The sequence below is a fragment of the Macroventuria anomochaeta genome, assembly GCF_010093625.1.
Source record: "Macroventuria anomochaeta strain CBS 525.71 unplaced genomic scaffold BU25scaffold_5, whole genome shotgun sequence".
NCBI classification, from domain to species: domain Eukaryota; kingdom Fungi; phylum Ascomycota; class Dothideomycetes; order Pleosporales; family Didymellaceae; genus Macroventuria; species Macroventuria anomochaeta.
Window position 1 is genome coordinate 612,314 of NW_022985366.1, and position 13,576 is coordinate 625,889.

General features: G+C 51.4%; 5 protein-coding genes across 5 annotated transcripts; 2 read left to right on the top strand and 3 right to left on the bottom strand.

Annotated features, from left to right (window-relative positions):
- Positions 1–169: 169 nt before the first annotated feature.
- On the bottom strand, positions 170–1,610 carry BU25DRAFT_407713 (uncharacterized protein). The gene is made up of 2 exons (XM_033705621.1): positions 956–1,610; positions 170–901 (listed from the first exon to the last, which is right to left on the bottom strand). The coding sequence occupies exons 1-2, from the start codon at positions 1,460–1,462 to the stop codon at positions 365–367; spliced, it is 1,044 nt and encodes a 347-aa protein (XP_033565368.1). The 5' UTR covers positions 1,463–1,610; the 3' UTR covers positions 170–364.
- Positions 1,611–2,820: 1,210 nt separating this feature from the next.
- On the top strand, positions 2,821–3,195 carry BU25DRAFT_334004 (uncharacterized protein; the record flags this gene model as incomplete). Its single annotated transcript, XM_033702513.1, has 1 exon — positions 2,821–3,195. A coding segment is annotated over one exon (375 nt), but the record flags the coding sequence as incomplete, so codon positions are not given.
- Positions 3,196–5,819: 2,624 nt separating this feature from the next.
- BU25DRAFT_481724 (uncharacterized protein) lies at positions 5,820–7,032 on the bottom strand. Its single transcript, XM_033711105.1, has 3 exons — positions 6,645–7,032; positions 6,298–6,398; positions 5,820–6,262 (listed from the first exon to the last, which is right to left on the bottom strand). The coding sequence occupies exons 1-3, from the start codon at positions 6,800–6,802 to the stop codon at positions 5,958–5,960; spliced, it is 564 nt and encodes a 187-aa protein (XP_033565370.1). The 5' UTR covers positions 6,803–7,032; the 3' UTR covers positions 5,820–5,957.
- A 959-nt stretch (positions 7,033–7,991) lies between these two features.
- BU25DRAFT_386135 (uncharacterized protein) lies at positions 7,992–10,111 on the top strand (the record flags this gene model as incomplete). The annotated part of the gene is made up of 3 exons (XM_033704387.1): positions 7,992–8,433; positions 8,484–8,616; positions 8,664–10,111. The coding sequence occupies 3 exons, from the start codon at positions 7,992–7,994 to the stop codon at positions 10,084–10,086; spliced, it is 1,998 nt and encodes a 665-aa protein (XP_033565371.1). The 3' UTR covers positions 10,087–10,111.
- An 18-nt stretch (positions 10,112–10,129) lies between these two features.
- On the bottom strand, positions 10,130–13,490 carry BU25DRAFT_333969 (leucine carboxyl methyltransferase 2; the record flags this gene model as incomplete). The annotated part of the gene is made up of 4 exons (XM_033702510.1): positions 10,130–12,633; positions 12,683–13,047; positions 13,106–13,326; positions 13,392–13,490. The coding sequence occupies 4 exons, from the start codon at positions 13,488–13,490 to the stop codon at positions 10,130–10,132; spliced, it is 3,189 nt and encodes a 1,062-aa protein (XP_033565372.1).
- Positions 13,491–13,576: the final 86 nt, after the last annotated feature.

The following is a 13,576-nucleotide window of genomic DNA, read 5'->3' on the forward strand; positions in this document are numbered from 1 at the left end:
AAGGCAACGTTTGCAATTCATATAAGCCTTGATACAAGCGACGAATACGAAACGATGCGAAAGTGATCAGATGGCTTTGGCAACCGTGATGTCATCCCTTCGGCGTTACATGGAGCAAGCATGGGTGGACACTCGATACTGATGGCGAAATAGAATCTCACATTACATTGTACGATTGCACCCGACCGTTGCATCTTTTGCGCCGAAATGTCTTCCAGACACCGAATTAACGAACACGACTCTGAATTGAAAGGGTATCAATGGGCACCAAGATAGCAAGCGAAGTCCGAGGTTCACTTCCCCACAACGCCGTACCACAGACCAAACCGCAACCGAAGACCAGCCTTTTTCATACCTACTCCTCTCACCTCCTGCCTCTACCCTTTCTGACTTTCGACCTGAACTTATTTGCCAGGCCACCAGCTGCCTCTCCCGCTCCATCGATGGCCCTTCCTGTCTTCTCTTCAACGTCGTGCTTCTCCATCTCCGCTTTCAAGTCCTCCATGACGTCCTTCCCGAGCGTCGTCCCGTGGCACCAATCTAACACACCAATAGAGCCATAATTGCCATTCCCTTCGCTGAGCATGTGCGCATCAGTGCGGCGTGCCATGCCACGGATCATGATTGTTGATGGAAGGACATTGTACCCAGAGTACACGAACGTCTCTTCAAGACTGAAGAACGCGACCAGGAGGAGGTAGGTCAAGATGTGCATCCGGAGTGCAACAGCAGGGAGATACAGCGGTAGCCACCGATGCAGGATGTGGCAGACAGGATGATCGTAGTTGGCGACAAACGAGTAAGGCACCTGGATACTGTGATGCCAACTCGCATGCCAATCTGCCAACCTGCCACCACCCAGCGAATGCAGCAGATTAGCATGAATATAATATTGGAGCATCTATACCACGTCAACATCAGATCATGCCGTCCCAATTATCTTCCCATTACTTACATTTCGCGACAAAATCCCAACAAGCGCATGTTTAACCATCGTCCACGGGTTCGGCAAATGATTCAACCCCCACCGACTCCCCTTGATCAACAACAAACTCTTCAACCTCAGCACATCCGTAACCAGAAACTCAATCGCAGCCTGCAGCATCACACACCCCAGCACATTGCATACACTCCACAGCACCACCCTCCTCATCTTCTTCTTGCCTCCTTTCTGATTCGTAGCTATGCCCCACGTTCCCTGAGCTTTGAGCTCGACCGCCAAACTCGGTATGCCGATGTCGAAGACGAGGAAGATTAGGGAGGGCAGTATGTAGAGCGCCAGCCGTAGGGCGAGGGGCCCGAAGAGTTCTAACTGCAGGGGAGAGTAGGTTGCGGCGAGGGTTGTCCAGGCGAGCGAGAGGAAGATTAGGTTTAGGGAGGTGGACCAGGAGGATAACATGGGGATTGCGAGGAGGGAGGCGATTGGGAGGGGGATTAGGGAGAGGAGAGAGGATAGGGACATTTTGTCCGAATTGGCCTAGTGATGGGTATAGGATTGTGGTGCGGGTAGGATCAGCGGTTGCGCATAGAAATTTAGGGAATATGAAAAGAGTTTGGAGGTTGAGTTTGGTGTTGGCGCATGCTTGCGTTGTGAAGTGAATATGCTCGTGATGCCTGTTTTGGTGTTGAGTGTAGTGATGACGTAGGCGCGTTCCCGCCGCGTCTGACGCTTTCAGCCAGCTCATCTTCCAACCTTGTCATTTCACAACATCGACTGTGTAGCGGGTGTTGGCCGCCTCCATTTCTTCTTTGACAAACTGACAGAGTACAAGCACCATCTCAGATTAGCTGTGCAATGTACTGCTGTGTTGATCATCCCAACGCGTCAGCCTCGCTTGCCCGAAGAAGGCCCTGTGTGTAGAGCTACAGAACGACACGAGGCTGCATTACGGGGGCGGAAACCAACCAGTCTATGATGTTCAGGTAGAGACGGCACGGTAGAGAGAGCGAAGGACGAGTTTACTGGGGTTGGGCCAACACTGGCCTATCGTGCCTCTTGCCTAGGTTTCAGCCTTGCCTTGGGTTACACGCAATGAACGCTTACTGGGGGGTTGACACTGTCCGGTGTGTTGTAGAACTATCCTAGGCAAGTATAAGTTCAAAGTTGTTCGCAACTTCTTGAATTTCGCTACGGCCACGAATCGCAATGGAGCCAGCCGAGCCATCAGCACGACCACTCCTGGACGCCAACAATGAGAATACGGACAGAGGGCCAGAGAATTTGGTGCAAGATAGGCTGCACGTCCGGCTCCAGTATCGGCAACTTCGACCGATGAGCCCAAGCCGCTCAGGAATCCTCGTCGAACTCAACATACCTCACGATTCCGTCGTCGTTTAATGAACGCGTTAACTCTCGTTGGCTTGGGCTGGAAGCCTTGCACTCGAGCCTGGAAACGTATGTGGACAAGGAGCTGGACAGCGGAGACATGCAGCTATATCATTTCCATATTAGCCGTTGCAGGTCTTGTTGCGACGCTCTTAGCCCACCAAAACAAGTCGCTTCCTCAATGGTCACTAGTGGTGGCCATTGACTCGATCCTCTCCTTATTATCCTTACTTATGAGAGGCTGTGTAGGTTTGGTACTGGCAGAAGGTAAGTCAAGTGACTACGTAGTATAGACATAATCGCTGAATTATGGGACAGGTATTAGCCAGTGCAAGTGAAATTTCCATAAACCAGAAGATTAGATTATATAGAGCAACTGGGCTCAGCCAGCCGTGGGTCCTGGGCTCAGTCACTCTGCTGTATCACTTCAGGCCAAAACAAGCATATTGAACACTCATCACCTTTCGCTGAGGTGTGACTAATATCTGTAAGGTTACCTTGCTGCGCTCGATGCAATCGTTACCATTATGACCTCCCTTACAGGCTCCTTTTCACAGCAGCTCGTTCAATTCCAAAGCTGTCTTGAGAAGGACACGGTTGCTGTAGTGAGCATATCAAGAGCCAATAATTCTGCTCGAACAGAAGGTTCGGCTCAGAACAACGGCCCAGTTGACTATGCCCCGATGGTTGCAGCAATCAATGTCGGCGTGATTCAACCAGTTGACAATCTAACATACGCACTTTCCTCCGGGTGTATCAGCGGCAACTGTACTCTCCCTGCTACCGATGGTGCCTCATTCTCCGCCGTGGGTGTTGGCCATTTCTGTGAGGATGTGACCGCACACATCCGTATCCTGAACAAGACTTAGCATAACACTTCTACACCTTGCACTAGTGCGTACCTGGGACTGTAGTATTATGACAACGTAACCTTTGAGTGGTCCAGAGAGCCAGGAAATGACGTCCTCAGGACATGGATGAGTCAGCGCCTATATCTGTTATATTCGTCAGATATAACTTCGATACGCTTTCTCTTCAGACCCTACTGAAACTCTACGGATTAGACAGCGGTTAACTGTTCGGTGTTTCCAAATGTAAACACTTACGCAGCAAGTATCAATGATGCCATACTGAAAGAGAGCCTGATCGACAGTATTCCTCTCCGATCGCCGCACGGTCAATTCGCAGAACCTCCCGTGCACGATAGCGACCTGCAAGAAGAGCTTACTTGGTGGAGTTACAAGATAACTACAAATCACACAACACGGAGCGGTATCCAAGAGCTATGCGAGGGCTAGGAGAGGCCTGCACCTGAACTTGTCAAGGTCATGAAAAGCAGTGACGAACCCACTTACATCAGTTCCACGGATCACACATCTGTGTGCGGGTTGGAAGTGGTGGTACTACCCACGAGACTGCATTTGGTCCATACACAAGTTCTCGGGCATGATCATTGCCAATACCTTGAACGAGGTTTTCAACGCCCAAGACGCCACCATGGGCTATAAAGGCGGAGTAATGGGGTCAGCCCGTCTGCGTCAACTATATCAGGACGGTGATGTCATATTCGACACCGTGATGAGCGAATGAAAGGCCTGACAACCTCAATGACCGCCGACATCCAGGCGAACGGTGGTGACGGTTACAGGGCATATTCCGAGAATGCCACAGGAGATGTCTGGGTCAACACGACCTACATGTACATACGGTGGCCCTGAATGACGTTCCCAGCTTTTATGATCGGACTTACTGAGACATTCCCCGTGCTGGTTGTAATCGAGGACCGCGGCATTGAAAGGGATCGACAGCGGAAAAGTTCGTTTCTCGCTGCACTCTTCTGCGAGGTCGATGTACCCCTGTGGAGTATGGCCGATGTCGTCGACACCGAAAAATGTCGCAGTATACCGAACTTTTTACGGCGTGGTTGACACCGTACTAGTAGCGTAGGAAGTAGCCCCTGCATCCCTTAGCGTAGCCTAGCTGCCTTCTACCTCTGCCTCTACCCCCTGTCAACACCCACGCCCTATTACTGCAAAGCGGGACTCTTGTATACGCGGGTAAACTTTAGCTGAATCAACTGAGTCTGCCACAATTAAGGCTCTGGTGTAGGTGGCCAGGGGGAGGGGGTAGCGAGGGCTGCCAAGAGTGAAGGAGTATAGTCCGGGTGGCAAGAACATCAAAGCAGGCGGATGTTAGCGGGAAGTTTGACAGTCTGGTGTAATTGACGCCGTACCAAAAGTCTGGTGTGGTTGACGCCGTACTTTGCCGGTTCGGTGTCAATCATCCTAGACTTACTCCATAGGGCGTGCACGACAAACCAGTTGGGAAGGAGAAGATGGTCGCAACCGCTAAGTTCACAAGAGTGAGCGTTGAAGGAAAGAGCGGAGCGCTAAGGCTGGTTGCGCGATGATGTAGTTCACGTTTGAGGAACTCCTTACACTTCCTGTCGATGTTCTGTCTCTGTGAGCGCACGGTGAATTTGAAGGTGAAAGTTGACTTCCCTCGCACGATCGGGCAATTTGGCGATAAGCTCAGCAGTAGTTAAACCTCCTTGTCATATTGCTCCAAATACTCCGAAGACTTCCAGGCTACAAAGGTTGCAGACAAAACAAGAAGCTTCATCGATATGGTTGAGAGATTGTTGTGAAGACGTAGGCGCGAATTTGCGTTCTCGCGCCCGACGATCTCAACTCCCAGCCACCTCAATTCTCAGCGTTGCAACTCTGACCACACCATGAGCTGCCACATGCAAAGCACCGAGAGTCGGTTCAAGGATGTGTTATGTTGGATCTGTTGAGCGCCTGGCGCACTTCCGATTGTCAGTCAGTCTGTCGCACGACCTACGGTCCGAGCCACCTCAGCTCTCACTTGTATCGGGACACGTTTACGTCGTGGATCTACGATGTGCCGTACTCGGTCACGTCTTCCGGCATCACCTTGTTACCATAATGGAGGATTCAAGCCTCCAGGCTGTGGCAGTGTGCTGACTGCTTAACCTCGCAATCCAGGAATAAGTTCTTATATGCTTCTTGGGAGCACAACGTCCGTAAGCGGAAGGGGGCTGGCTTATGGCAGTCTCGATACCGTCGATCTGGCGAGCACAGCTGTAACGCACGCACTCACAACAACAAACTGGCTGACTTACATTGTTGACCTTACAGGCCGATCAGAGTGGCTTTGGCTTACGTGTCAATCATGCACTTGAATGAGCGAGGCCATGCTGCGCCTAAGGTAAGTCTGTGTCGACACTAACTTATTCTACACCGGCCTCCATGTATCTTTCGTTACCGTTCGCCGACACTCATTATGGATCAAAGAGTGTCGTCAGAGCACTTGTTGCTCAACACTAATATTAAAAGTACAATAGGGCTACCAGGCTTTGACTTGCAATTCGAAAATGATGCAGTTCAGAACGCATCAACACTGCATCCGCTGAAGGCGCCACACAAGTCTCAAAACAACCTCCAACTCCTGAAGAAATTGGTTCGCCCGCAGGCTTCATCCGTTCCGTCGGAAAACACTGTGCGCATGTGTTTTTTCGCTTCTGGGATTACAGTTGCACTGCCGGAATATGCAGCTACATTTTTTCGCTGTTTATTTTCGGAGGCCTTTGGACAACGCTGCTAGTACATCAGAACAGGTCTATCCCAGAGTGGCCGTAGCTTGTTTCCTTCAACTCCGTCGTCTCTCTCTTTTCGTTTTTCATGAGGACTGGAGTTGGCTTAGTGTTGGCAGAAGGTGCGTCAAGAAAGCTTTGATGTGGGGTTGACATTCTGAGTTTGGCCCTATGGTGGCTGCGATTAACGCTAGCCTGGTCCAGCCTGTGGACGATCATTCGAATGTGTTCACCACCGGATGCACCAGTGGTAATTGCACCTTTCCGTCTACTGATGGGCCTAGATTTCGACCGTAGACATCGACCACGCATGCAAAGACCTATCCGCCAACACACGTCAGCAAAATGGACTCACCACGCTCGCTGGTAGTGGTAATTCCAGCTTTCTCACGATCGAGGACATAGCCAAGACCGTATTGGTGACGGCCGTCACTGATCCCGTGGACGGCACCTTGTCTGGGATGGCAGACATTTCGATGTTGTTTAGACAGCGCTGGGGCTCACTGAATTTCGCGGCCATTCAATGCTCTCTTCCCAACAGTCAACCCCTATGGAGTCAACATAACGAACTCAATAATGAACGAGCAACTGGTCGAGAACCTTCCAATACTGCGGCATGGCATGAGACTGAACTCTTCTCTCACTCAAGGCCGCAATGACAACCACGTATTTACATACGAGATGGCCACAACCCACACGTACCGCAACGGCAGTCGAGAGCTTTGTGTTGGTCCAAAATATCCCATACCAGGACTGGTCCGAGTGTTCTTGCAAAGAAATGACGATCCCTTGGGTCGGAATGTCTCCATACCTGACATCGCATTGTATTGTCCCGCGGATTGAGTATGGTCGTTCGACATGGGAGCGAGCTCAGGGATTCGACGCTCCTTGCAGACTATCTTTCATAATCAGAGGCTGCTCTGGGGAGGCAGGATGGATACCAGTGGATCTGTGCATCTGCATGCGTTATTTCAGCCCCCCAAAATGAGCAAAGAGGCCTTGACGGACACTTGCAAGGCAAGATCTCCTTCAAGACAGTGGACGATGTTATGAAAAGCATGACCAGTGTGATGACAGCCTTTGTACGAACCCATGGCTACGAGCGTTTTCAAGGCCAAGATTGGTGTGCTTACGGTGACATGTGGTACACTACTACTTGTGTGCGAATACACTGGGAGAGGATCACATTTCCAGTCGTCATGCTTGGATTGACAGGAGCGTTCTTACTCTTTGTTATCATTGAGAACCGCGATAATGAAAGTGAATTGCTAAATCTACAAGCGTGAGCCTTGACGGAAACAGCGGCGGAACTCTGAGGCTGATCGCGCACTGATATCACACGGCTTCATGAAGATCTTCATCCGATTGTCCTGTACACAAACATCATAATGCTAATCGTGCTTGAAGATATCTCTGCAGTGACTTGTCGTCGAATGCTGGATCGTGATTTTGATGGTTGTTGTGATGACGTACCTAGCGTGCAGAGCCGCAATTCAACTCCTTCGGCCGACGCTCTCAGCCCCTGCACTGTTCAGCTCTGACCTGACTCTCAACCTCAACACAACCCAGGAAGCGCGATGGCACTCGGTCACCCTCACACAGCACGCAACGACGCACCTTCGTCCCAAGTAAAGACTGTAGGTGTCCAGCGGGGCTCATCAACATAAGCACTCAGCTGAACTCCGCTTTCTTCACATCCAGTCTGGACCGCGAAGCGTACAAGCTTGACAAGCCTGCGGCTGCGCGCTGTGCTGAAAGCTCATTGATTGATCTCTGTCGCTAAATTAAGTCACTACTTCCTGAGGTCTGGACAGCTTGTGCAGAATGCACCACATCTAGGTGGGACCAGGCTGACCTATGACCGTCGAGCACAAGTCAGGCTGGAGCACCGCAGAATGCACGTTCGGGCAGAGACTAAGCTGATCTACGTAACGCCTGTCAGCCCGGAAGCTTAAGAAGGCGTATTGAGTTTCTTTCCTTGGTTATATGCACGATGGCTCCCCGCAGTGTCGTCTGCGCCGCCTCTCTACCAGCTTTTGCCTCTCCATCATGGAAGAGTACGATATATCGGAGCGCTCACTGCTCAATGCGACCCCCGAGACGATTGTCGAAATAAAGGATGATTCCTCATTCTACAAAGTCCCATTACAGACCACCACATCGGCTTTTCCGTCTGACCATGCTAGCGATCTTTATGATAATTGGTCGCCCCGAAAGCGAGAACGGGTTGCATTTCGGCTAGACTCTTGGGCAGACTGGATATGGGACACAAGTGCGAACGTGTTACAACTCAAAACAACAGGCAAAGGATGGACGGCAGAACTATGCAGTTACGTTTTCGCAGTGTTATCACTCTTCAGTCTTGCCGCAACACTCTTAGCTCATCAGGGCAAGCCTCTTCCTGAATGGCCACAGCTCATTACTATTAACTCGATTGTCTCGCTTTTCTCCTTACTTATGAGGGCTGGTATTGGGTTAGTCCTAGCAGAATGTGTGTTGATAGTGCTGTCATAATCAACGAGTGGCTGAATTGTACTACAGGTATAAGCCAGTCCAAGTGGCAATGGTTTCGCAAAGCACGCAAACTGAACGATATGGAACGATTCGATGCTGCAAGCCGAGGCGCCTTGGGATCAGTCGCATTGCTTTTCCACACCAAACCTGAGAGGCTATCGTAGGTACAATCATCGTCTTTTAGACCAGAGTACTAACAAAATCAAGATTTATCGTTGCTCTTGGTGCCATGGTTACAATCCTTGCAGCTTTGACTGGATTTTTTCTGCAGCAACTCGTTGTTTTCGAAGACTGCCTGCAACGAAACCCTGCTGCAACAGTCCGCATATCAAAAACCAACTATTGCAAAGCCGCATATCAAGGAGTAGGATCCACCTACGTCGACGCCTACCCGCCTATGGTAGCTGCTATCAACGCAGGCATGATCCAATCCGTCCCAGATCATACAAGTGCAGTGTCACATGGCTGTTCCAGTGGAAATTGCACGTTCCCATCAGAAAAGGGAATGTCTTTCTCGACTGTAGCCGTCGGCCATTCGTGCGAAAACATCACTACGCGGATCCACGGTAGCCGGCGGCCCGACCATTTGGCAATCATAACCCTCCCCACGAGCGGCAATGGATCCGTGGAGGTGTGCCCTGCATGTGACGATCCGAAAGTCGCGATTGGGACACGTGCAGAAGTTGTACGCTACAACGGCTCGGCCACACTGGGTACGATCTTCATTCTGTATCGCGCCAATGCGAATGGCAGCATATGGCAAGCTATGAATTGCTCGCTTTTGCCGACTGTCAACACGTACGCAGTCAATATTACTAACTCGATCATGAATGAAACGTTGATCGACAGCGTCCAGATCCCATCGAGTGACGATGCGAGTTCTGCATACTCACATCGACTGGTGACAAACCGCACATTGCGAAACGGGGTCTGGAAAGACTGTACCGGAGCAACGAATCTAAACCCACAGCTTGACGAAACGACAGAAGTCGATGACCGTATTCGTGTTGGGAGCATGTACTATCCTAAAGACTGCGTATGGAGCTTTGGAAAATCAGCCGCTGACAGCATATTCACGTACCTTGTTGATCTGTTCAACGGAGAAAACCTGTATTGGACCCAGGACTCCACTACAACGGAATTCCTACCCGGAGAAATACTACCTGGTGACCTCGTACCCCCACGAAGGAGAGGACCCATCCACTTGCGGCAGTTTTACGGCAATGGTACGCTCGATCAAGAAGTGTTGGACCACATTATGGGTAATATAACCTCCGCTATGACAACTGTCGTTCGAACGTATAACACAGAAGGACCCGCCTGGGACGCTAAGGGGGACATGTGGACCGCAACGACATGTATCCGAATTGACTGGAGATGGATCTCCTTTCCTACCATCATGATGAGCTTAACGGGAGTCTTCCTAGTGCTTGTGATCATCGACAATCGTGGGGTGGACCGTGAGAGGCTTTGGAAGAGCTCGGTCCTAGCAACGCTCTTTTGTGAAGTAGACCACGGTATTGAGGGCAATGCTCACCTTATCAGCAAGCGGTCCATGTACGATGTTGCTAAGTCGACCAGCGTGAGTTTGGAGGGTACGGAGGGGACACTGAAACTGCTGGCAAAATAGACATGAACGAAAACCATTCCTTTTTTAAGCCCAGGCCTTGTGCTCAAGCTCCTCTTTCAACCCTCTCCTTCCCCTCCTTCCCACCACCTGCCTTCTCACTCTGCTTCCTCCCCTTTTCCAGTATCTCGGCCGCAAGCCTCTGCAAGTAAAACTCTCCAACATCCGCTGGCAACCCCCTAAACGCCCTAACGATCTTCTCTACATCCCTCCTCCCATTCTCATACCCCTTCAAATCACGATTACCATACACATCCCTCCCCGCCGCATACATCTCGTCTCCCAACCCTTTCCAAAACACATTCACCGCAATGCTCACACTCTGATTCGGGGTCGCGGTGTGGCTCCACATCGGCGGAATGAATAACACGTCGCCTGGTACTAGGGCCGCTATGTGCGGATGGAGTTTGGGGTTGTGTGTGAGGGAGGTGAGGGGGAGGGAGGATGAGGATGCACCAGGTGGGTAGGCGAGGTGTGCAACGTCGGAGGGGGGATATAGAGTCAGTGTTTTAGAACCTGAGATCTGCGAGAGGATGTTGGGGTGTACGTCGTAGTGCAGCCATAAGCTCACAGGGCCACTGATGCGCAGCGGACTGCTGTGGTATGTTGCGTCATTAATGACTTCGCGGCAGAGCGAAGGGATCTGGAAGTCTGCGGAGATAGCGGGGAAGTCGTCTTCCAAGCGTGTGGGCAGCTTGTTGGGTTGGGTACTGGAGATGGCGCGCAGGTAGGATGGTGCGCCGCTCCTTATGCTGGCAAAGAAGGAGGATACGCTGCGTTTTTCGTAGGTGAAGTTCTTGGTGCCGAAGGTCATGGCGCTGGATGTGCATTCGTGGACGACAAGCTCGCGGTCGGAGCCCAGCTTGGATTCGAGGTAGGAGAGTGTCCATAGTGAGGTGCAGGGGCCGATCTCGAGGCCGGTGATGACGGCGGGTCTGGAGGTTGCTACTAAGGCTGCGAAGTCCTCTGAGTTGTGCAATTGGACTCGAGGGACGTCTTTGGACTTTAGTCCTTTTGTGACTTTCTTGCCCTTCTTGGGCTGCACTTTGTGATTATCTCGTTGAGTGGAATTGGACTTCGCTGGTGCTGTACTATCCGCTTGTGGTGTTAGTGGGCGCCATGGCTTAGTTTCCACTGTCTCAGAAGGCGTAATCGTAAAGTAGTAGTCATTCCAGAAAGAGCCCATGGAGAAGCACACAGCGCCACCGCCCGCCACTACAATCTCGTTTCGAGATACCGCACTTATGCCTGCACCAACAAGCAATGGCCAATATGTAGGTAGGTGGATCCTGGGGTGCTGAATACCAATCCCTGCATCACTGTGTGTTAGTAGCATAAACTCTTCTGCCAAACCGACAACACCCAGCTTTGAAACACCTCCAATGAGGAGCAAAGCGTCTCCCCAGGGCACCAGACTGGCACCGATCCGTGCGTAAGTGGAGTCTGTCGAGCTACTGCGGACTCTATTGGTCATGTCTCGGAAATTTAGTCGTGGTGGTGCTGTGCCTGAAAGCGACCACTCCCAGACATCGTCTAGGACTGTGCCGCAGGCGCCAATGCCCCCGATGAGTAGCCCACGAGTCTGTGCAGACTGTGCCACACCCATCGCAGATATTGCAGCACCAAACCGTGCTGGTGGACGCGGACCGTCAACGGGAATACTATGCCAGCCGTTGTTGGACGTCCACAGGAACCAGTCATTCAGCACTGCGCCGTCGCTGGACTTGCCACCAAATACCAAAATGCCCGCGCTCTGAGACATGTCGTATGACGCATTCACAGAGACGGCAGAATGCCTGTAGCGCGGTGAAGGTATGTCGTCCACTACAGACCATTTGCCCTGGTTCATTAGCCAGCAATCTGCCAGTGCCTGAGTGGGAGACGCTCGGCCACCGACTAACAGCGTGCTAGTCTTGTTCATCGATGTGACCGTGTGGCACATACGCGCTGAAGGCTGCAGTTTAGATTCAGCCTGGACCTGGTAATCCGCATTGCCGCGAGTTAGTGCGCTAATGCTCGACAGGCGGTTCTGCGGTCCCTGTCCGCCGTGTACAGCAACGGTATCCCCATCAAGGGTGAAAGCTGCAGTGAAGCGCCGTGGCGTCCACGCAGAGTCCAAAGGCAGCTTCCAGGACTGTAGCGAGATTGACGTTGGTTCAGAGCTTGAGTCGTTACGTGCATCCTTAGGGTTTGCATTGAATTCGGGTGGAGCAGCGGCTCCTGCCTTTATGTTTGAGGCGACTAGTAAGAAGTAGTGGCCGCCAAATAAGGCGAATTCTTCCCATTCGTCAAAGGGCTCGATTGCATCTACTTTCTTGCGAAGGGATGGCGGGGTGAAGGAGTCGTCAGACCACAGGTCCCACAAATTGCGAGCCACCTCTAGCGAAGGCCAGCCTGCATCAAGGAATCTTGATGACTGTTGTGCTAGCGTTTGATACTGCTTGACGGAGTTGATTGATGCGTGCAACTTGTCGAAGTGTGTCAACATGGTAAGCGCGAAGGGGTGGTCGGGCCCTTGTGGAAGGTACTGCTCCAACACGCAGAAACGCGCTGTTTAGTGTTAGTTTGTGCATCAACAAAACCAGCTATCTCAACATACAAGCTTCGAAAGTGTTCGCCCACTGTATGAGCTTGTTGGCATCTGTGAGTGGCATGTAGGTAACGCTCACCTCGGCCACGAACAGAAGGGATGTGCTTGGTATGTCCAACTCAGCTCGCAGAGTGCGCTCAAGGAGTTGGAGGTCTCTGAGATCGCATCCTATAGCCATGTACTTATCACTTCGAACACGGACAGGTGCCTCTGCAGTGCGAAGTCCTGTCTTGAGCAGTGCATCTCGTAGCAAGCTCTTGGTGAAAACCACGTCCTTCTTCTTTTCGATCAACTGTGGGTAGTCTACATCCACAAAAGTGGCTTCCTCGGTGAGTGATGCATACCGATGCCAGAATTGAAAGGGCAATGGATCGCTGTGCGATGGTCAGTGCTCAGTTGCGTTATGGTGTAGGTAGCAGACATCTTACTCACTATCCACATCCTAGATTCACCACCACCTTCTTCCTGCCGTCATCTTCTTCAAGAAAGCGTTTGATGACTTGCTCAATAGCATGCATTCGCAGCCAATAACCACGGTTGATAAGTGGATTGCGGCGAACATATTTCGGGGCAAATGGCTCATAGAAGTCTGGCTCCTCACTGAGGTACAATTTCGAAACGCATCTTTTCGACACAATACTGCTGTCGTTCGTCTAGACATCCTGTCAGGCGAGTCCTTGATACAATGTAATGATGGGGTCCCAGCAAGGTCTCTCACATGAATGATGTCGTCGTCTCGCTTCTCTGCTTTTGACCGAAGATGACCTTTGCCCTTCACTGCACCCTTTGCAGGCTTCGCTTTGGGTTTTGCGGACATTGTTGCTTTGATCGTGACGGTCACTGCCGCCAAATTAACCCTGCAATTTGTGGTTGATCGCCTCAGCCACACCTTGGTGGCTGGTG

Bases quoted from the DNA above. Each gene is read 5' to 3' on its own strand.
- BU25DRAFT_407713 (XM_033705621.1), bottom strand. From the start codon at position 1,462: ATGTCCCTATCCTCTCTCCTCTCCCTAATCCCCCTCCCAATCGCCTCC. The intron at 902-955 runs GTAAGTAATGGG...GACGTGGTATAG, and splicing joins TTGGGATTTTGTCGCGAAAT to ATGCTCCAATATTATATTCA.
- BU25DRAFT_481724 (XM_033711105.1), bottom strand. From the start codon at position 6,802: ATGTCGAACGACCATACTCAATCCGCGGGACAATACAATGCGATGTCA. The intron at 6,399-6,644 runs GTACGTGTGGGT...CTGCCATCCCAG, and splicing joins AGCTCTCGACTGCCGTTGCG to ACAAGGTGCCGTCCACGGGA. The intron at 6,263-6,297 runs GTGAGTCCATTT...GTTGGCGGATAG, and splicing joins TACCACTACCAGCGAGCGTG to GTCTTTGCATGCGTGGTCGA.